The sequence below is a fragment of the Etheostoma spectabile genome, chromosome 19 (genome assembly GCF_008692095.1).
Source record: "Etheostoma spectabile isolate EspeVRDwgs_2016 chromosome 19, UIUC_Espe_1.0, whole genome shotgun sequence".
Taxonomy (NCBI): domain Eukaryota; kingdom Metazoa; phylum Chordata; class Actinopteri; order Perciformes; family Percidae; genus Etheostoma; species Etheostoma spectabile.
Genome location: NC_045751.1, coordinates 5622517 through 5644246, shown reverse-complemented (window position 1 = coordinate 5644246; position 21730 = coordinate 5622517). Strand labels below are relative to the sequence as shown.

Here is a 21730-nt window from a genome sequence, read left to right as displayed (position 1 = left end):
TGTGTGTGTTTGTGTGTGTGTGTGTGTGTGTGTGTGTGTGTGTGTGTCTCCACCTCCCTCCCAGCTCTACTCTCTGTGTTTTTTGGCTCTGGGATGCGTTCCATGTCTCAGTGGACTGTTTGTAATTGTTTGTAGTTAATTTCTGAATATATATACATATAAAAAAAAATTGATCACAAAAAAAGAGATGACATTGCATACCCAAAAGGTCAAAGGTCAACCCCACTGTAATACTGTCACAGTGTTCTGTAAAAAAATCTTTTCTGGACATTATTCAAAGCCAATATTCAGTATACATTTGGAATTGGTGACACTAATCTTGAAAATGCTGCCTGGTTGAAGATGTGTGTGAAGCATCCACGGTTTGCCAAAAAATACATATACAGTACTTAACACCTGTCATTAAATTCCTTTAAATTCTTCACTACATATATGTTATATAAGTCTGGGCAGACATGAATATAAACTGAAACTTGCCTGGTTGGCTGAGGCATACAACTGAGGGGGTAATTATTTGAATATTTTAAGTCTATCTTAATACAATAAACACATCCATAAGTGCGGGGAAAGACTTCCTCACACTTTCAAATGTGTTTAATAATATGATCAAAAACTATCCTCTATTTCTGATTTGGGATTATGAGTGGTTTAGTTGTGTAATTGCATACTATAATTGAAAACAATCTTATTATATATACTCTTACAGTCTGCTTTTCCAATGGGGTTTTATTAATAGAATATCTGTCTAAAAAATACAGTGCATGATTTTAAATTGTATTTTGATTCTTGATTGCCAGTCTACGGAGTTTTAAAGAATACCAATTATAATCAGCCTCGGAAGAAAATGATTGGCAGAGCGCTAACAACAACAACAACGAGGCATTTTGAAATGAATGCAGCATATTTATTAAAAAAAAGAAGAAATGTATTAAAATTACAGCATGCGTCTGACATGTTAACAGGTTACAAGCACGTGTGCCTGTGGGCAGTAGTAGCTCTTTGCATAATTAAACAGGAGTGTGTGCTGATGTGCAAACTGCATAGTAAGCTAACACTTATTCAGATATTCAGATTGGGATCATGCATACTCAAATAAATTCGTACACATCCTGCACACAGTAGATTTGCTCATAAAACAATAGGATGTGTACTGTAGAGCCCATGTGCATAAACCCATTTTCTTAAGCCAAAATGAATGTGTAATGTGCACACCAAACACTTGTTGGTGTTGGTAAGTGCTCACTTCATAAACAAACAGTTACACACTTTCACAAAGTCTTCTCAACAGCATCTCTTCCCCTTCAGTAAAACACATTCTGTATAACCCAATATGCCTGCATGAGCAGCTTGAATGCTCATATTTAATGCACTGGGTGTGTTCGTTGTGTGTGTCTGTGTTCAGTGCAGTAGCCACACATTCACAAGTCTACATCTTTTTAAGTATAAGTACTTCAAGATTAGATTGTACTTGACCGTTGGTGAACAATTACGTGTTTGCTTTCTGAAATTGAATGCTATTGTGATCTTGCCATGCTCTGGCCCTTGTGTATGCACCCGTTTGTTCACACACATGTTCACTCGACACGTGTGTACGAGGGAGCTGCCTGTTTCCCAGTCACAAAGCGATCCAGCTCCGTTGAATTAAAGCAGATGAATCGCAGCGCCACAGTTCAGCAAGCACAAGAGGCTAGTGGCTGACGCTAGCGTATTGTTGTGAATCAGCCACCCTGTCGGAGCACACTGTGTCCCACCTCCCTCCCTTTCCTAACAGCCCGTGTCACCCAGCTCCCTTGCCAACACCCACACCCACACCCACATGCATGCACACACACACACACTGAAAGCTCTTAGCTGCCGCAGTGTGCGAGCAGGTGCTAGCGTGGCATGGCAGCGCCCACAGGGCTCAGAGGCTGTAGACAGACACCAGATCAACTGCCAGTTTTCCACGTTCTGCTCGGCGACTGCTCACTGGTGCTCAGCCCTAATTATTATTGGCCACTGTAATTAATTACAGAGCCTAAGAGCAGCCGGCACACATAATCCAGAATCACTCCCCTAACTTCAGTGGTGTCATTCGGTGTATTGGACTGTGGCGGTGTGGCTGCCGTCCCTCAAACTGGGTGATCCCAATTTGAGGTGTTATTATGGACCCCACTGCAGTTCTAGGCAAGACCCGCCCTTCAATAGCATTCACATGCTAAGATTGGCCAGGCGTCCATGCACGCGAGATGTAACAGAACCCGATTTGTTCAGGTCCTTACCCCTGAACAATCGGCTATCCTATCCTAACCTGACCCTAGGACTGCTGTAGGATCCATGAAAAACGCCGCTCTGATTGGCTAATCCACAATGGTTCTGTACCAAGATGACATTTTTTGCAGTTAAGCACTTGCGGCTCAATTTTGATTTGGCACAAGTCTGCACACTAGCATATGATTCAAGTTTAGACTGATTTAGCTTTGGTTTTACATCAAATGATTTAGATATTGGAAGAATCTATCAAGTTAAACTATGCAATCAAACATGGGAAGCAAACTTTATAGACAGTGGTAGCGCCTACTGTTGCCCTGAAAGGGCAATTATTCTTGTTGGGAGCTATAAAGATTATGGGTTTATGAGCAGGGGATTTGTACCTCTCCTTGCGGTCAGAGGGACCGTTGCTGCCTGCCCACACAGTAAAAGGCACTCACAATACACACACAGGCGCCAAGATTTAGGAGAAAAGTAGATGAGTATTGAGCGTTGGATATATCTCAGTGAAAACTGCACCCGGGGGAGAAAGAAAATACAGAGTGAGGGGTAAAGAGAAGGCAAAACAAAGGAAGCCAGCTAAAATGAAGGCAAGCGAATAAAAGATAAGCGGGACAGTTATAGGAGGAAAGTGGAGGGAGACGGGGTCGGGCCTTAATGGCTAGTCTATTCTCGTCATCTTTTAAAAGTCGGTTTATGGTTCTTACTGGTCTTACACCCCCATCCACCCGCCCCCTCTCAAATTACAGCACGGGCTGTGAGAGAGGATCAAACATGCCGCACTGTCTTTTTCATTTTTCATGCCGCTCCACTGAGTAACCAAAGGAAAGAAGGAGTGAAAGGCAACAAAAGTGAGAGGCTGGGAGAATTAAAAAAATAATAAAAATAGAGTAACCTACTTTTTTTTTTTTTCTTTTTTTTTGCACTGCATCTCTGGGTGCAGATGGAGAAGCCTATAATGAGTGAAACACACAAAAACACTTTTCTTGTAATTGCTCCAGTTGGTGCATAGGAACAGTGTATCATGTATCCCAGAGGTGGGAGAGCAACACACAGGCTTCAACATAGAAATGGGGACATATACGCTTAAAATGCACACACACCCTCACCCCTAGTGGTCTGCAACAACAGACCAAACTACTCCCCCCCCCCAGCCCCCCCCCCGACACCAAGTGGAACAAGTCTCTCAGGCCTCCTCCTTCTCGCGCCTCACTCTTCAGTCGGCCTACAGTCTCTGTTCACTGTCGGAGCCGACGCTCTCCACTTGCACCTCATTATTTCCTTGGGAGCCGAGGGGCAAAGACACCCGATTCCTTAGATGCAGAGATCGAGATACAAGAGAGTGACGGATAGAGAGACAGTGCGCTGCACTGCTGTGACACCTCAAACATGCCTCAGACTCTCTCTCTCTCTCACATACACACCCACATACACTCTCTCTCTCTCTCTCTCTCTCTCTCTCTCTCTCTCTCTCTCTCTCTCTCTGAAATACAGTAGCAGCAGAGGAGGGATCAAGAGAAGGGGGAAAGGGAGGGAACAGATTACAGCAGTTGTACCGTGGCAGAGATGGCGAGGAGGGAAAAGACAAACTGTCTGAGATGGAATCGGACAGGGAGAAAGCATCGGCTGAAAAGAGAGCGAGAGCAAAGGGAAGTGTGGAAGAAAGACAGAGAAGTAGGAATAGACTCAAACTTTATGCAGGCACACATTTTCCCAGCAAATCCTGTTGTGTTTGCTGCAGACCCTATTCAGTCATTCAGACCTGGATGTATTTAATTCAATACTTCCATCACCGGCTACACACGTACAAGAATATAGAGACGTGTCTTTAAGCACCGGGGTGTATGCAGCCATCAAGTGCATAATTTAGGTCCTTTTTTTACAAGAGACAGCGTTTTTGAACAACTCATGCAGCTACAGTAACGCTTAATTAGATAGTTGGCTACAGCTGATAACATCTACCAGCGGTAGCTGTCATTTCAGGCGACATCATTGATAGTCGCGAATGAGAAAGAAGCCTCTTTTTGTCTACTCCAGTTTGAAATCAGGGACCCTTTGTTTCAAAAATACTACAAATTCTGTGTAGCAAATTGCGCACCATTGTCTGTTTTTTTCCTCTGTTTTGCACCATTGTAGCTTGATCATCTTTTGAGTTCAGTTCCCTCATTTCCCTCTGAATCATTGGGATTTTTTGTTACTCAGACACCTTTTGTTATGTTTTTTACAAACAATCAATTAAAAATTGTATTTGCTGCCTTTGCTAGTAGACATATAGAACATACTGTACTGGACATGCAGTGTGCGTACATCATTATGCACATTACATCCTGTGGGTGGAAAATAAAACACAGAGTATACTCCATATTATTGTGCTGATCATGTGCAGTATATTTATGGGCACAAACCTCCTCCTCCAGCTCCCCCCCAGTTGTAAAACAAACATGGCTCCTCTAGATGAGCTCAGCTATAGATTAAAGCACTGGATGAATATTCATCACTCGTGTTAATAGCCAACGGAGGGGGAGGAGGAGAGGGAAGATCTGGGGGGGGGGGGGGGGGGGGGGGGGAGAGGAAGAGCGTTAAGCTGCTGCAATTTATTAATAATGCTGATTATAATCTAAGGGGTTACTCTCACCGTGGCCTTTCTTTTGATATTTATCCCTCACCCTCTCCTTGGCTTTAGAAGCATGCAGGGCCAACTCCTAAACTGAATTCAATTAACTGAAGACCAAAATAGACCTGGTGGCGAGAGGAGGGATGGGAATCTTCCCTGGTCTCACCATTCGATTGCGATTATCCTGTCAACGAATCGAATTGATTCAATTTCACGATGCATCAATATGCGTCCCCTCCTCAGTATTATTATATATTACAACACATGGTTTTCATCAACAAATTCAAGCAGTCACACACACACACACACACACATAAATTGTGATTGTAGCAGAGTCTGAACACAGCAGACAACAGACAGTTCATTAACTACAGCTCTGTCCTCTGTCATCGCCCCCCCCCACACACACACACACACACACACACACACACACACACACACACACACACACACACACACACACACACACACACACAACAACACTATCTGACTATCTGTTACTGGGGATTATGTTGAAAGTTTCTCATTTATTAAATAATTGCTTAAAGCATTTAAACAAGGTTTTGTGTTGGAGTTTGTAACATCCCAAAATCTTAATAATTTTCATTTTCACTGTGTATGCATATCGATGCCAAACATTGGTTATCATTTCATTAACTACTAATAATTGCCCTTGAAAAACCAGTATGTGTTGATCCCTAGTCTGTCACTGCATCGATGCAGAATTCTCCACGTCTACATGCCGATGCATTGATGTGATCATTTATTTTCCCCCTAGTGTTGAGGTGTCTTCTTGTTTGGGAAGCAGACAGTCCAACACATGAGCCGCTGGTGTGTCTCACTGGCCATCTGTCAGGGACAACTAGATCAGGATGGCAGCGCTCCAAACCCTCCCTCTTCCTCTCCCTATCACTCTCTGTGGCATTCATCTTTATGTATATCACTCTCGCTCAAGGTTCATAGCTGATCATTACCAGCCAAATGACACTGACTTCAATTCTCATACTCGTGTCCTCGGTTGGCCCCGCCATCCTGCTTTATAACAATCTTAGTGTCTTTACTAGAATCCATCCTTAACCTTACTGTACTGTAACAAGAATACATATCCGAAAGCTACACCTACTTACCTTGGATCTGCACTGTAATACTTTAATGGTCCGAATAGAAGACTTTTTTTCCCTGGAAATATGTCTGAAAAAGTGGTGGTCGTCTTATAACCGGGGTCTAGACCTTCAGCGCTTCAAGTGGCAGAGGCTGGTTTTAAAACGTAAGGGACATCACCTGAGAGACTGAAGAGAGGGAGCTCCCAGTGGCGTTAGAACAAAGCCGGGAATCCGAGAAATAAAACGTGTTTTTGCCGATTCATCACTAGAGGTGTAACTGTAGCAAGCATCTTACTATCACTAACGTTATCCACGTTCATATTTGGACCCAATAAATGTCTAGTTACAAAAAAGCCCAAAAGTTGGTAGTTAGAACAGTAGTACAACGAGGCGTTGTCATGGAGATGACACCGTCTTATATTCGGACCAATACGGTACTACAAAAATACGGAGTACATTAATGGTTGTTAAAATTGCCTTTTTTCCACACTGTCTGACAATATCAGATATGTTCTGTATTTATTAAAGCTACAATGTCTACGCTGAATGAAATATTCAAATCCAAGACTCCCAAGATGTTTCTGGCTGCACCATTTCATGAAATAAATAAATTCTAGCACCTCAAATTCTACATATTTCGTATTTTTGGAAACTTTTTGATCTCTTTAGAATTTCAAATTCTTTCAAATTCAAGTTCTTTGGGTTAGAATAATGTTTGGGGCTCCGAATGAGTTAAGTCTTGAATGAATAAGTCTTGCTAGATGAATAGAAAACATTAATAATTATTTGGAAAGAAATCGTGCTCTATTGGCTCACGCAAATATTACGAGAAACATACCTAATGTCAATGGCAATGTTATTTATAAAGAACCTTTCATTACATATACTGTATACTCAAAGTTCTTCACATAAAAAGCCAGTAAAGACACTAATATTGTCACAACAGTACAACGCAACGGTGAGTAAACTTCTAATGAAGTCCACCAGCAGCAGCTCGCCCAGTCTTATTCATTTCTTTAACATACTAGTTAACAAGTGTCAAAAAGGCTTTAACCATTTCTTTTACTGATGGAGCAACACAAATAAGTTGTGTTGGGGCATTACTTTGAGGACAGCTATCGTCTCCATATTTGCTGTGTTGTAACTCTGCAAATTCAGATTACACTTTCAGTTTATCTGTTGATGTCTTAATATCTATTTTCTTTCGAGACTTGATGGCATCTCAGTTCGAAAATTGCAGATTTTTGTCACTTTATACAGCTTCCCCTACCTTCCTTATCCTCTAAGTCAATATTTTAATGGAAAGCTTTTATCTGTCCCAGGTCGCAAATCCCTGTCTAACTGTAAACAACGTGTTTCTGCTTGGCTGTAAGCTACGACTGACATTCATCAGCTTTACTTTAGCCTGGCTTGGGGAACATTTGTCCTTATGTACCCTCCATTCTGCTTCTGTTGCTCTCTATGTGTCAGTTACCCTTCAGCAGCATTCATTTGCTCAATTACACCCCATTCACCCCGTCTCGCCAACACGGTGTAGCCATTTTCTGAAACTGTGTCCCATGTTGCCTTGGGCTAAATCTTTACCGGTGGTGCATTGGTGCGTCCCACTCACCCAGTTTAAAAAGTGACCCTCCATTTACCCCCATTTAAGGTCTTGGTCTACATTTATGTACGTCACAGTACATTATTGACAGATAGTTTTTGCTAAGCTAGAAGCTAGTGACTATACTTGCAGGGGCTAGTTGGTTAGCGACCAACAAGCCTTGCTGGAGAATTTGTAAAAAGAATCTTTATAAATCAACTTTAACATTATTGCTTTAATTGAAACCTGTTCAGTATTCAGACATATTTTGGACAATGTAGTAAAAACCCAGTGTTGTGACGGTGTTTCATTATTAAAAGAAGGCCCTTTCTGTAACAAACTAAAGATAAAGTAGGTTTTTAATCACATAGACTAGACCTTTTAAAATAGAGTTCAGTGGGGAGCCTGGATAGCTCACCTGGTAGAGCGTGCGTCCCATGAACACGGGATCGGTCCTTGTTGCCGCGGCTGCAGGTTTGACCTGACCTGCGCCCCTTTGCTGTATGTCATTCCCCCCCTTTTACGTCTTCAGCTGTCCTATTTAATAAAGGCCTAAAATGCCGCAAAAATAATCTAAAAAAAATAATAATAATAAATTCAACACAATTTATTTACCAGTGTAAGAAACTTTTTAAAGTTGTCAAACTCTGCTTGTCTCCCCCATAGTGTGGTATAAGTACTCTGATCCAAGGTCAAAACCACTTAGAAGACGGTAAAATATTTATGATACATGGAACATTTTTGATGGCAGTGCTCTCTGCCAACTGCTACATCTCTCCCCTACCCGCACCGTCCTCCAGCCTACAGTAGAGCTCTTCCCCTGGGGCAGGACCACTCTGTCCTTTGCCTCTCCTGGACGCTCCCACTGGAGTATCTTTGGGCGTGGAGGTTTTGTTAACGGCTCAGGAGCTGTCCTAAAGCAAGAGAAGGGAGGGGGAATTTAGAGCAAGTGATTTATAGAGGAGACAGAGGAAGCGGGAGAAGCAGGTAATCAGAGCACGACGGCAGGGCAATGTGTGTGTGTGTGTGTGTGTGTGTGTTTTTGTGCATGCATGTTAAGAACTAGCAGAGAAATAAGAGCGAATCCTCGTCAGTATTCTCGTCAAAGCTGGATTCACTCACCCTCTCTGGGTGAGAGGAAAACGTCCAGAGTATTTTTGTAGAACGAGCCAAATCAAGTGATGGCGCTGCGTACAGCTTGTGAATGTGTCTGTGTCTGTGTGTGGCGGTGAGGCGGTGCTGTCAGACTGTGATTAATCTACCACTGTCTGTCTAATTACCACCCATGCCCCTACGTGTTCCTCAGCTCTACCGTAAAAACCACTGACCCACACCGGAAACTCACTGCTTCCAATGCAAATTAAAGCCCTGTAAATATTTGCTTTTAACTCTTGCCGACACATTGTTTCCAATTTTGCGCTCCAGCGGTCCGCAACCCCAACACCCCCTCCACACACACACACACACACACACACACACACACACACTCACACACACACACACACACATACACACACACAAACTTCCTGCTCACACCGCCGCTACCCAACACTGATGTCTATGCATGTACATCCCTGTGTTGTTAACAACAAGTTCGCTGACAGCCCCTACACTCTCCTCCTGCTCTGTCTAGCCCTCCCTCTGTCTCTGCTTCCTCCCATTGTGTCTGTATTGTAGCTGGCAGTCTATCAGCCCATTCTCTCCTCCACTGTCAGCCTCCACAATGTGTGAATAGAGTCTGGGGAGGGAGAGAAGACAATGCACAATGTATAAAGAGAGAAAGGCTGAATAGATCTAGTAAAGTTTGATGGGATTTCTTCAACATGGAAGAAAAGTTTTTTGCTTTTGTATGTTCTGAAGTGTGTGTAAGACATTTATGCATATAGACTCATCTGTTGTTGTCGAGCTGCCTTTACTGCAGTGGTATCTCACATGTACAGTAAATCCCCGCAATAATGCTGTCATGTAAATAATGTAACTTCATAGCCACTTTATACTGTATATGAATTGGTCCTGTGGCCCCATAAAACCCGCTACAACTTGAAATATAGTCAACAAAGTGCATTTAAAACACATGGAATCTAGATGTCTTGAAAGAAAACTTTGCCCAATTGTAAAGGGGAAATTCTCAGACTTTCATTGAATAAACAGAATCATAACTCTTGCAACGCACATGAACAGATGCGCAACATTAGCTCACATATAAAATAGCTCATGAATTAGCCTACTGTTAATGTACTACTAATGTACATTCGTAAGTCCTACATAACATCGTCACCAGATTTACTTATTAATTGATGTAATGTCAACAAACTTAGTCCAATGAGGGGAGAAAGGAAAGTGTGATAACGTTCCACGTTAGCGCCTTTTCTCTCGCTCGAGACCGCTGTGTCCAACGTTACTAACAGGTAGAGCGAGCTACAACTGACAGGAAGTGAGAGAGACAGTTGTCAATATCCCATCCAGCGCCCGCAACTAGGATTAGCGTGTCTGACAGGGTGGGGGGCGAGGCATCACAATGGTGGCTCTCCATGCCAGCCAGTCATCCTGTCCATCGGCACAACCCTAGTAGCCACTGCGTGGATTTTACGCAGAATCATAAATCACGCTTTAAAAAGATGTGACCAGACCTCTGTAACCTGCTCCTCATATTTGCTCAAAGCTAGCTGCTCACGGCTACATTACACACTACTATCAGGGCAAGGACTTAATGTCTCTGGTCCCCTGCTGCATTGATTTTTCATACTTGTTATACAGTGTTAAAGGAGTGTGATGAGGAGCGGGGTTGATCTTTTAAGTGATACTTATTGCTTCACCTGAAAATCAGCCAAACTCTATTGTTACTGTATTAGCTGTATCAATAATAAGCTTCACTTAACTTTAGATAAAATGGAAAGTAAAATGTATACGTTTATCTACATGAAATCCTAGATGCATGCATAGTTACACTACCTGGCTTCAAAGTAGAGGATTTCATTTAAACTACTTAATATGTTGTAGATGTTTTATTAAATTATTATCTATTTTGAGTAATAACAGTGAAAGAATCATGCGTGTTTGTTTATTTATAAGCTTGACTAAGGACGCGTAGAGCTAAGTTACTCCACACATTAGAGGAATATCAGTTCAGACCAGCGTTTCTTGCTTCATTGTCAGAATAGGGACCGCAGAATCTGACCAATCTAAACGTTCATTATTACAAAATCCTTTAAAATTGCTAAGGACTACAACACAATAATCTTCCAGCAAATTAGTGTAGGAAATGTTGCTTGAAATTTGTATATAAATGTGCATTGACAGTAATAACTTATGTATAATAGCATAGAGTGATGGTGAGCTGCTCCAACCTTGGCGGGGTCATGATACATGATATTCAAGCGCTATTGAGAAAAAAAAAGAAAAAAAAGCTTACAACCGCCATGACCTAACAGTGTTGCTCAATGTTAGTTGATTGGTATGCTCTTTATATGTCTCCATCTTCCTAACATACATCCTGCCTTCAGCTATGCGTTGAACTGGAGTGAGAGAGAGATGGAGGGCTGAAAAATAATAAAAAAATAATGCATTGACAGGAGCCAGAGTGAGCACTGACCTGACCGCCGGCTCTTTTCTATTCGGAGCCCACACAGAGGCTGTCAGCAAGACAGAAAACATACAAACACGCACACACACACACACACACACACTTATGTCCGCCCCATCTCTTGGCATTAATGTGGCCTCTGCAGAGATAAAACGGCCTTTTTCTGTTCAACCACTCAGCATCCACTCTACCATGCCCTCAAAATTACTTTGCGATCAACACATCAAACTACTGTCACGCAGATAAAAGCGCACACACGGACGCATGGACAAACTCTAAACAACATCACATTTTTGCGTAAATATACAGTATATATACGCGGATACATGGACAACGATACACACTGTTAACATGGACATACTGTGTTGACGTTCAAATGTCCAGTTTTCACATCTCAGCCTTGATGTATTAATTAGCAAATGTAAAAACAAATGATCTGATTCAAATACTGTCAGACCTTGAACGCCTTGAGATGATAATGAGCCTAATGTATTTGTGTGCTCAGGTGCATTTGTGTGTTTGTGCTTGGCTGATATTGTAAATGCGCTGTAGCCTATGCGTTCTTGCTTTTTGTGCGTTCACCGGCGTAGATCCACACAGGCACTTTGTTCATGCAACTGCTTTGATTTGTCTTCATTTGTCTGCCGGTCTGTCTTTCTTCCTCCTGACCCTCAAGATAAGGCAGTTACTCTGGACCTCATCCGTCCAGCACTCTCCACGCACTGAATCCCTGCACCACCAAGCTGGTGAAGTCAGGTTATTATCTATCATTAAGTTGAACCCAGTGCACTGACAGACTGACTGGAAACACAAAACGGAAGGAGAGGTGGCAAGCAATTACAGGCGAGGACTTAGTGGGTGGTTCTGCAGCTGTATTGGAGTAGAATTGGGTGGAATTGGTGTTGGTGGGATTTAGATTGTGCTCGGTAAGCTATGTGGCAGAATAGTGATGGATTCGATTCTGAGACTGCGATCTCCAGGCTGATTTGTCCACTGGAGCAAAACTGGGGAAACATTTGAGCAAAAGAGCCCAAAAACAAATAAACAGCCGTCTGTGTATTGAGAAAAACAGCAGAGAAGAGCACAGCATGATATGTTACCTTACCGACCAAAATGTATCAGTAGCAGTATTGTCAAGTAAGTTCTCACTGAAGGTTTGGTATAGGTCTTCACTTGTCCTCCTGGTTAACCGTAACTGAAAGACCAAGGACATGAGTCCAAAATGTGTTCAGGGTAACTGGGTCCAGGTTGGATTCTGGTCTATAGCCAGGGGTTTCAGGCCATCATAGAAAACACTGACACTTGGCCAGTGGCTCTTAGTGTCACATACCGACGCAAAAATCCCCCTTCAACATTTGTATGGGACGCACCTGGCGGAGCAGCAGCTCAACCAAGCGCTTCTAAATATGACGCCAAAGGCTAGACGTAAGTCCCTAGAGCATCAAATAGTTACGCCATGGGTCCCGACCCAAGACGTCTAAATATGGCGCTAACAGAAACTTTTTACATCAATTACAAACACCAAAGGCACCTGACCAAGCGTCGCTTTTTGACGCAATGTGAGTAGAATGTGTTGGTGTGACATAATAACACGTGTTCTCTGAAGTGATGAATTTTAATGGTCCTTTTTTTCGACTATGATTGCTTATTAAATGTGTTCTGTTATAGGTTGTGTTTGGGTCCACTGTATTTTGGGTTAGGTCTATTTGTCAGTGGGTATATTTCTGTCTGGTTCTGATGGTCCTTTGGTCCCTTTAAAAAAAAAAGAAGTAATGTTGCAGGTTAAGTTTGAGTAGACTTTCTGTGGATTTGTTTTGGATCTTGGTCCAATACAGTAGGCCTTAGTATTCTTTATTTTTTTTTATTTTTTTTTATCAAAGATGTTTTTTTGGGGGCACATTATGATTCGGATCCGTCACCTTGGGGTTGACACCAATCCTTGGTCCCTTTTGGATTGAGTTAGAGCTGGGCAATATATCGATCTTATATGTGTATTGTGAAATGAGACTACATTATTAACATTAGTATTATTATTATTATTATTATTATTATTTTGGATATCATTGTATTGTAATGTGGCATAAGTGGTGTCTTTTCCTGGTTTTAAAGGCTGCATTACAGTAATTTTCTGAACTTACCAGACTATTCTAGCTGTTCTATTATTTGCCTGTACCCACTTAGTCAATATATCACATTACTGATGATTATTTATCAAAAATTTCATTGTGTAAATATTTTTTGAAAGCACCAATAGTCAGCACTGCAATATTGTTGCGGTATCAGTATTGAGGTATGTGTATGCAAATATCGTGATATTTGGTTTTCTTGCCCATCCCTAGATTGAGTCATATTTTTGTCAACATTAATGTTCAGGTTCAGGTAGATTTTATTTTCAAGAGTTTGTTTTGAATCTGTGAAAACCTTGATCTCTGATCAAATTTGTCTTTACTTTTTCTTTAATCAAATGTTTCTTCATTCAAATCAAAACTCTATCCAGTTTTAGACAATTTTAATTTAACCTTGGTCTTGCAATTCTGCTGTGGGCAGCATTTAACATTTGAGAAAGTTGGCTTCTTCTGTTTAATCTTTAGGTTTATCTTTAGGGTATTGGTAGCGGCACTCATAAACCATGCCTTACTTTGTTGTGAAGTCCAGCAGAAGAGCCAAATACAAAACATAAACGGGTATAGTAGGATATGAAACGGCTCAAGCATCCAACTATATTCCACAAATCACCATTTCCTGTTTGAGTTATACATGAGTTAATTACACAACTTCATCTATTCCAAATCCACACGCAGGCTTTGGAAACATAAAGGAACAGTGCTTATTTCTTCCCAAACGAGGTGCCGTTTCAATCCCACTCAATGATCACACTGCAGTCACCCTGAGCACAGACATGGCCTTCACATGGAAGATTAACAGCAGGTTAATTGGAGGAAGCCTTTGTCATAGCACATTAAAGTGGTGCAGAACATTCCTCACAGCAATTAAAGATAACAACGTAGGCCTGCTGTTAAAGAACATGTCATCATAGGCACTTTGTGTAATTCGTTTCTCTTATATAAGCAGTGAACCAGCTCTCCATGTCATGGCAACAACATCAAAGTCTGGTGTCAGTTTTGAAGTAGAGATCCGCAGAATAAAGGACATTTGTGAAATATGATCTCTGGCAAGACCATATTTGCAATTAATAAGGGAGAATATGTTCACACATACACAAGAAAAAGGCAAAATAGTAAAAAAAAAACAACTACAAAGTGTAATGCACTCTAATTATCCATTATCTATTATGCAGTATATTCTAAAACTTAGAACAGGGTATATTTACTGGGACTGTCAATTGGATAAACGTTTTTAAGTCATTTATATCATTATTGTATGATAATAATTCATTATATTCATATATCATGTGTCACCAACACATTGAGAAAATGGCAAAGCATCACCACGCCTCCTCACAGTGCTTCTTGATCAGTGCTACTTTCTCCATTTTCAGGTTTTACTTGTTATACTCTGTCTTGTATTTTTACCAAAAGGTGATATCCCTTTAATAGGTTTGATGACCCGTTTGTTGTTACACTACTCCACAGCGGATTCACTTCTTCAAAACTGTGTCAAATAAATCAAACCCCACATTATTACCTCGCTGCAAGGAGTTCCTCTGTTAAAGGCATAGTTACTGTAAGTAAGTATCAAGATGAGCAGTGTGTTTCATGTTTTTCTACTTTAAAGAAATACAGTAGTTTTACATTTTGTGTAAAATGCCTTTTTGATTTGACGAGAGTTACATGAGAAGATTGATACAAATCTAACATCTGTATATCTGGATGTGTTATTCATTGGGTGATACGGATACCAATGTCGCTCTTAATATCCGTTCTCTTAGCTAATACATCGGTACACGATCCGCACTCGGCACAATCTGTCATAGTTGTAGCAGTCAGCCGTTAGCCTCGTGGATGTTATAAGAGGACAGTTAGCCTCCACCGGCGTTAGCTTCCTGGCTAACCGCTAGCTTTGACTCAGTGTAAAATAACGTTACTCAAACTAAACAGTTGGGAAAAGCAGGCTATGGCTAAATAAGATTTTAACAGTAAGAACAAAGACAAGTATTGAGTGATTGTATTTAAAATGAGCACAAGTAAAGTAGAACTGATGTAACAGCTGTTATATATTATATATAACACTGTTACGTTATATAATATATATATATTATATTTGAGGGTCCTTTACATGCTGTCTCAGCTAGCTAGTGGTTAGCTGAATTAGCTGTTAGCTAAACCAACGTTAACTTTCCGGTTGAGCTAACAGCAAATCACTACTGTGGAACAGATTGTGCAGTGTTGGAAATCCTCGTACATCAGGATTATCATCTGCGTGAACATCTTGCGCGTGCACAGAACGGATTGTGTACCGACACTCTGTGTTTCCCTTTTAGTTTAGGTGCTGGGAAAATGGTGTCTGATGTTGTAGCATTCTTTTCTTTTTTTTTGCAGCAGCAGAGTGGATATTGACTGTACTGAGCAATGGTGACATTGATATAGCCTGGCCGTGGGCCTTATAATAAGACAATTAACGCACCGTCTATTGGAATTTGTTTACAGACAGGAGACGTTTCAGGTTAACACATTAAGCAACAAAATTGTATCACTTAGAGTTTTGTGTGGCAGATTAAAGTGTTTAAGAGGTTGGGTTCTGGCCAACAGCCTTAGGTCCTAGTTTGACCATGCCATCTCTAAATCATGAACGGCACAGTGGTCTATGAGAGCAAGAGCTGTCAGGTTTGAATGTCCTTTAGCATGGCGCCGAACACCTCGCTGCTTGCAGATTGTGCGTTGCTGTTGATGGAAATGTTTGTACCCAATTTGAATAATGTTTCGTCATGGAAAACATTTTCACCATTGTTTTGTGTCATGACTCGGGGAATTTGTGGACCCAAAAGCAAAGAGCAGGCAGGAGAAAGTTTGAGCTTGAGGATTTATTAAGCAAAAAAACACAGTTCACACCAACAAAAGGAGACCTGAATGCAGCAGGATAAAACATACTCCTGAAATGCATAACACAAGGAAACGGATGTCCAAAAAACAAAAGTAATCCAACAAACAGGAACTAGAGACAAAAAAAACAAAAACAAGGACGAGAAGACAGCACAGAACATGACTGAGAACTGACACACTGGAACAATACAATGATCTGTCACAAGACAAGGGAAGCACAGAGGCTAAATACAAGAGGTAACAAGCAAAGAAGGGACAGGTGATACGGCAGGGGAAATACATCAGGGCGGGGCAGAACAATCTCTGACGGGAAAACACGAGACAGGAAGTAAAACAGACAAGACTAGACAGAAAAACCGACTAAAACAGGAAACAGGAAACAGTTTTGCATCTTTTTGTGCTCATCCTCAATCGTATACAGCGCCACCCGGTCCTGTAGCAGTGCAAGTTTGGTTAAAAAATTGAAACTAGAATCCTTGGCAGTGCTTTGTCCTCCAAAGGTTTTTCAGTGGAACACATTTAGATGAGATACAACGAATGAGAGAGGGCGGGTGCAGGGAAAGATGAGGTTGGTTGGTCTGCCGCTGGATGACCCATGTGCCCCCCCCCCATCTCCTTCTCTCTCCTTATCTCTCTGTGTTTGAGGAAAAATATTCTTCTGTAGACATGGATGAGTGTGCATGTGTGTGATAGTGCTCCGCGAATGCCCTGAGATACAGTGTTTTGGGAGAACCGTCTGTCAGTGTGATAGTGTATGCTACCCGCACTCCAAATGCCACACACACTCCAGTGTATATACTGTATGTGTCCTGTATGTATGTATGGAGTGTCCATGCTCAGATCTTCTCCCACCAGTCGCCACTTTGTCTCTGCATCTCTGCTTCATCAATCACTTAAGCTCCCCGACTGCTCACAGTGAAGCTGGACTAATTAGGCCCTCTAATTGAGCCAATTAGCAATTAAACACTCAGATGCACCCCGAAAGTCTGAAGGTCCCACCAGGCACATTCACGCCTGCCAGAGCCTTGGATTTTTCCCAAAGATTCTGGCTTGTGTGGGCTTCTGCTGCCCTCTGTGCCCGCCCAGGCTTGAGGTGCAGGTTTAGGGCGAGAGCAGTGCAGTTGGCCCCCTCCGTGGGACTTAGGATGGAAAATCTTTTAGATGTCCACTTCTCTAAGAGGCCCCAGGGTCACTGAAGCAGCTCCACATGCGGCTCTTACTCAAGCACTCTGAATGGTGTCTACTCACCAGAGAAGAGATTTTCATTAACACTAGAACCTGTTTCCTCTCCATCTACATTTTCACTTCTCATCTCTGATTTGTCTCTCGCTATCCCTGATCCTTTATTTCTCTGCCTTCATCTCTGGCCTTCTATTTCCCAGTCTCTTTTATGTGTTTTGAAGGATGAAAGTTTAATGGTAAATGTGTGTGTGTGGGTGGGTGGAGCGCTCATCCCTGCGCGCTGCGCATAGCCGGCCAGCCTCTAGACTCTCTCTGGTTTAATTAGAGCACGCATCTTGCTGCCCGCTTCTCTGTGAGAGGGTACACTCGCAGACACACACATGGGCGCGTGGGTAGAACAACAAAGTCCACACTGAGAGGAACAAAAGGCGGGCGCCAACATACAGAATTTGGGCTCAACACACTGTACAAAAATGAAGACAATGATAACAGAAGATTGCAGATTTTAAGAACTTGCTGGCAATTACCACTTTCTGAGAGGACGCAAATGTCTTGCACATGCCCCCCCCCCCCCCCCCCCCCCCCCCCGAAAGCTGAAGTATATCCACCCCTCAAATAGCTTGTTGTACGGTACTAAGAACCTTTATTATTACATGAATGCTTATTTGTATGTTTTACATCAGTGTGAGTGAGAGCGCTCACTTGCTCATCAGCCTATATACTCTAATTATCTGCCGTCTTGCCTCAGGGCACTCAACTCCCATACTTTCAAATTCAAATGGCTTTATTGGCAGTGGGAGAATAGGAAAAAAGACAACAAAAAACACAGAGGCGCTTCAGTGGGCGCAGACGATACAATAATACGGTAATGATGACTTTAAATGGGACAATTATGGCATGGTGATAAAGCAAGAGAGAGCGTGAAAGTGAGAAAGAGGTAACGGTGAATTTTAAAAATCAGATAAGAAGCAAATAGAGTGTGTGTGTGTCGGTGTGTGAACATAAAAGAGATTTCTTTGTTGTTCCTGTACGGTCTTCATTACTGCTAGGGTGTTTGCCCCCCTCTTACCATGACATAACACCACCCAACAATGTTATGACAGTATAATCTCATCCATGCCTCGTGCATTTCTGACTGGGTCTGTTACATGAGGATTTGCCCATTTTCACATTAGATTACATGAATGAGTATGCAGTGTGTGGACACTCATTCATGTGTGGGTCAATAAAGGCTTGCTGTGTGTGTCTCTGTGCTCTGCATGTAGCCCAAAAGTGTCCCGGGTTGTCATAAGCTGCTTACAGGCGCACATTATTGACTTTTGACCCTACTGGGCAGTGAAAGGCTCACCCTAATCTCTAGCCTCTACTCTGTTTTGCCTCTACGCTTTCTGCTGTACTTTTTTTTTTTATCTCCAGAAGCAGCACTGAAGCCTTTAGGAAATTAATAACCATAAATATTGAAGCATCAGTTGCAGTGCTGTTAGAGGAAGACTTGATGATAGCGGTGTGACTACATCAGCTGCACTACATTATCTGCAGAGATGTGTCGGGGCTAAGCTGGCAGGTTAAACACAGTTCACCCGGCGGGATTCGGGATGCAGGTCAGACCAGGGCAGGTTAGGGTTTTCATGCATAATAGATTGGGAGAGTTGTGAAGAAATGGAGTGTACAGAACATGATGATTACACGGGTTGGATAATCTTGCAACAACCAGGCGAGGTAGAATGTGGTCAGAAGGATTGCATTTCCTGAGTTCCTCTACACGCCGGGGAACAGCGCTTTTACGCCTGTGATGTAATGATGTGAAGCGAAACACGTTGATGACCGCATTAAATGATCCCAGAATGAGTCTTTTTTTTCATTATTATTTTTTTTACTTGATCTCAACAATACTGGCTGTTCATTTCCACCGCTTTCATTTCAGGAAATATTTTTCAGTCTGCAACATTTAATGGAATATATTTCTGCTTCAGATAAACTATAATCTCTCTTATCTTTCTCTCTCCCTCCCCCCTTTGCCTCCTCCCCTCTCTCTTTCTGTTTTCATTTTATTTTTTTTCTCTGTATGTTTTGCTGTCGTTTATATCTCTTACCTTCCCTTCCTCCTGTCTCATGCTGCAGAATTCAGTGGCTGTAAGAGACGTCAATCAAATGATCTGGATAATAGAAGACCAATAGGGATGGAACGCAACAGAACCATGGCTGGGGAAGCGTTTCGGCTCCTTGTTGCTCAGAATCAACACTGACCTGACATCCCACACCGGGGGGCCAGGCCTCCTTTCTCCAGCACCCCAAGGACCCTTCTTTCCCCCAGCAACTGCTTTGCCTTCCATCTCACCTTTGCTCTTGATCAGACCTCCGTAAAAGCTCCTTTTACTCTTCCAGGGTCTGCCTGCTTTTGTTTTTAATCCCCCTCTTATGCTTTACCTTCCAGAGTGTTGGTCATAATCCCTATTCTCTCCGAAAAAGACTGAAGTGCTCCAAAACAGACTAGACGCAGGTGGCTGAACAGTATGAATCCAGTCATGTACCCCCTTCCACTTGCTCTGAGTAAACAAAAGCGGCAAGCTTTGTTGTCCAGGACTCGGCCCCTTAGTCTCATGACAGACTGGTGCCTAATGGGTGTGCTAGGCCTCATCCTCCTCTTCAGCCTGGCCTCGAGCCAGAAGCTAGACCCTTCCAAACACCCCATCGTCACCACCAATTATGGCAAGATCCGAGGCATCAAGAAGGACTTAAACAATGAGATCCTGGGCCCTGTGGAGCAGTACCTAGGCGTCCCCTACGCCACGGCACCCATCGGCGACCGCCGCTTTCAGCCGCCTGAAGCCCCGGGATCCTGGCAGGAGATCCGCAACGCCACCCAGTTTGCCCCCGTGTGCCCTCAGAACGTGCACGGCGTGCTGCCGGAGATCATGCTGCCCGTGTGGTTCACAGACAACCTGGACGTGGCAGCGGGTTACATCCAGAACCAGAGCGAGGACTGCCTCTACCTCAATGTCTACGTGCCCACGGAGGATGGTGAGTGGACAGTATTAAATGAAGGTTTAGGGGAGGCTGGGAGATGAGGGATTTAATGGGAAGACTTAAGAGATAATTGACTGTTCGCTAAGCCCCAGTCTCTTTAGTTACTCTTGTTATGCCAAGCTCCCCATACTCGCACAATACATATATAGTTTAAAATGAATACGAAGGCTGATTCATCACCGGAAATATATTCCTTAAATCTTGTCCTTCTAACAACAATGGGTCGTTCAGATTTGTAGAAATTGTTCTCTTCTCATTTCTAGGCACCTAGCGTCTCTTTTTTCAGCTGAAATGAAGCTGGCAGATATTACCTTCATGAGCTGGTTGGAAACGACTGGCTGAATTTTTTATGAGTCCAGCTGACTCATTTCGAGATGGGGGGTTTCAGATATTCACTTGATGCCTACGTTAAAAAATATACAGTGTACAACCATCGAGGACGAAACCTATCCCTCCTATCCTATACCACACTCTTCCTATACAGAGTGTGGCTCTTACTGCACCGCTTCCACATGCAGAGAAATTCAAAGCTTGACAGGCCTGCCGTGCCTAGTTACAGTTGCTACGCTATGATTTGACAATCACTTTTCAAGGTAGGGGCTTAGCGAACGGTCAATTAGAAAGAGAAGCCGGGGGAACTTAATGTGGAAAACTCTTGTAAATGTTATGATTCTTTTCCAGGTTCATGCAATTTAAACATCAAAATATTGCATATGTGTTATAAATAAGAAACAAAATGTACAATATTCCGTGGAAAGTACCTTTTCAATTACCCTACTGTGGTTTTACAGAACTTCCCATTCAAGGTGTAACAAAGCAAGAGAGCAAAGGGCCGGACTGAATCCCTTTCTGGGTACTTTACGAGAAAAGGATTAGGTGACATTTGAATTTTCTCCCTTTTTTTACCGTCAAGAACCCTCTTCTCTCAACTCAGATCTTTCTGCAGACCTTTTTGCCTGCCCGGGCGCTATTAGATGTGCGAGCAATAAAAGAGAAATATTTCCATTTTGTCGGCAGGTGTGACATGAAGAGCAGAGATTTCCATCACCCATCTCTCTCACTTTCCTTGCCTGGGGTATTGCAAGACGTGTTTCACATTTGTCTGTTCATTTCTATATTTCTGTTATAAGCTGCACAAAGCCAGCGCCTTTCACTAAAAGAGTGAAGGCTGTAGGAATCAGGTTGGCGACTTTCCCAGGGCGGAAAGTGTTTCTTGGTTTGACCTCAAACAACTGGAGGTCTTCAGAAAAGCAACTTGCTTCACTAACGCGATCGATGTAGCGTGGACAAGAAGTGTTGTTTTTTCATCAGCACATGCACACAACGTTTCAACATAAAAATTCAACTAGAAAGGAATCCCCTATCGTCTGCTTTGAAGGTATCAATATC

The 21730-nt window shown here is 42.4% G+C and overlaps 1 protein-coding gene across 3 annotated transcripts in view; it reads left to right on the top strand.

The window, feature by feature from the left end:
- The window catches only part of nlgn2a (neuroligin 2a), a 190610-nt gene that overhangs the window by 53130 nt on the left and 115750 nt on the right, over positions 1-21730 (top strand). For all 3 annotated transcript variants that reach the window (XM_032499209.1, XM_032499210.1, XM_032499212.1), the window contains exon 2: positions 19436-20335. In XM_032499209.1, coding sequence (XP_032355100.1) covers positions 19828-20335 — 508 coding nt within the window. In that variant the 5' untranslated portion in view covers positions 19436-19827. The remainder of the gene's footprint in view (positions 1-19435; positions 20336-21730) is intronic.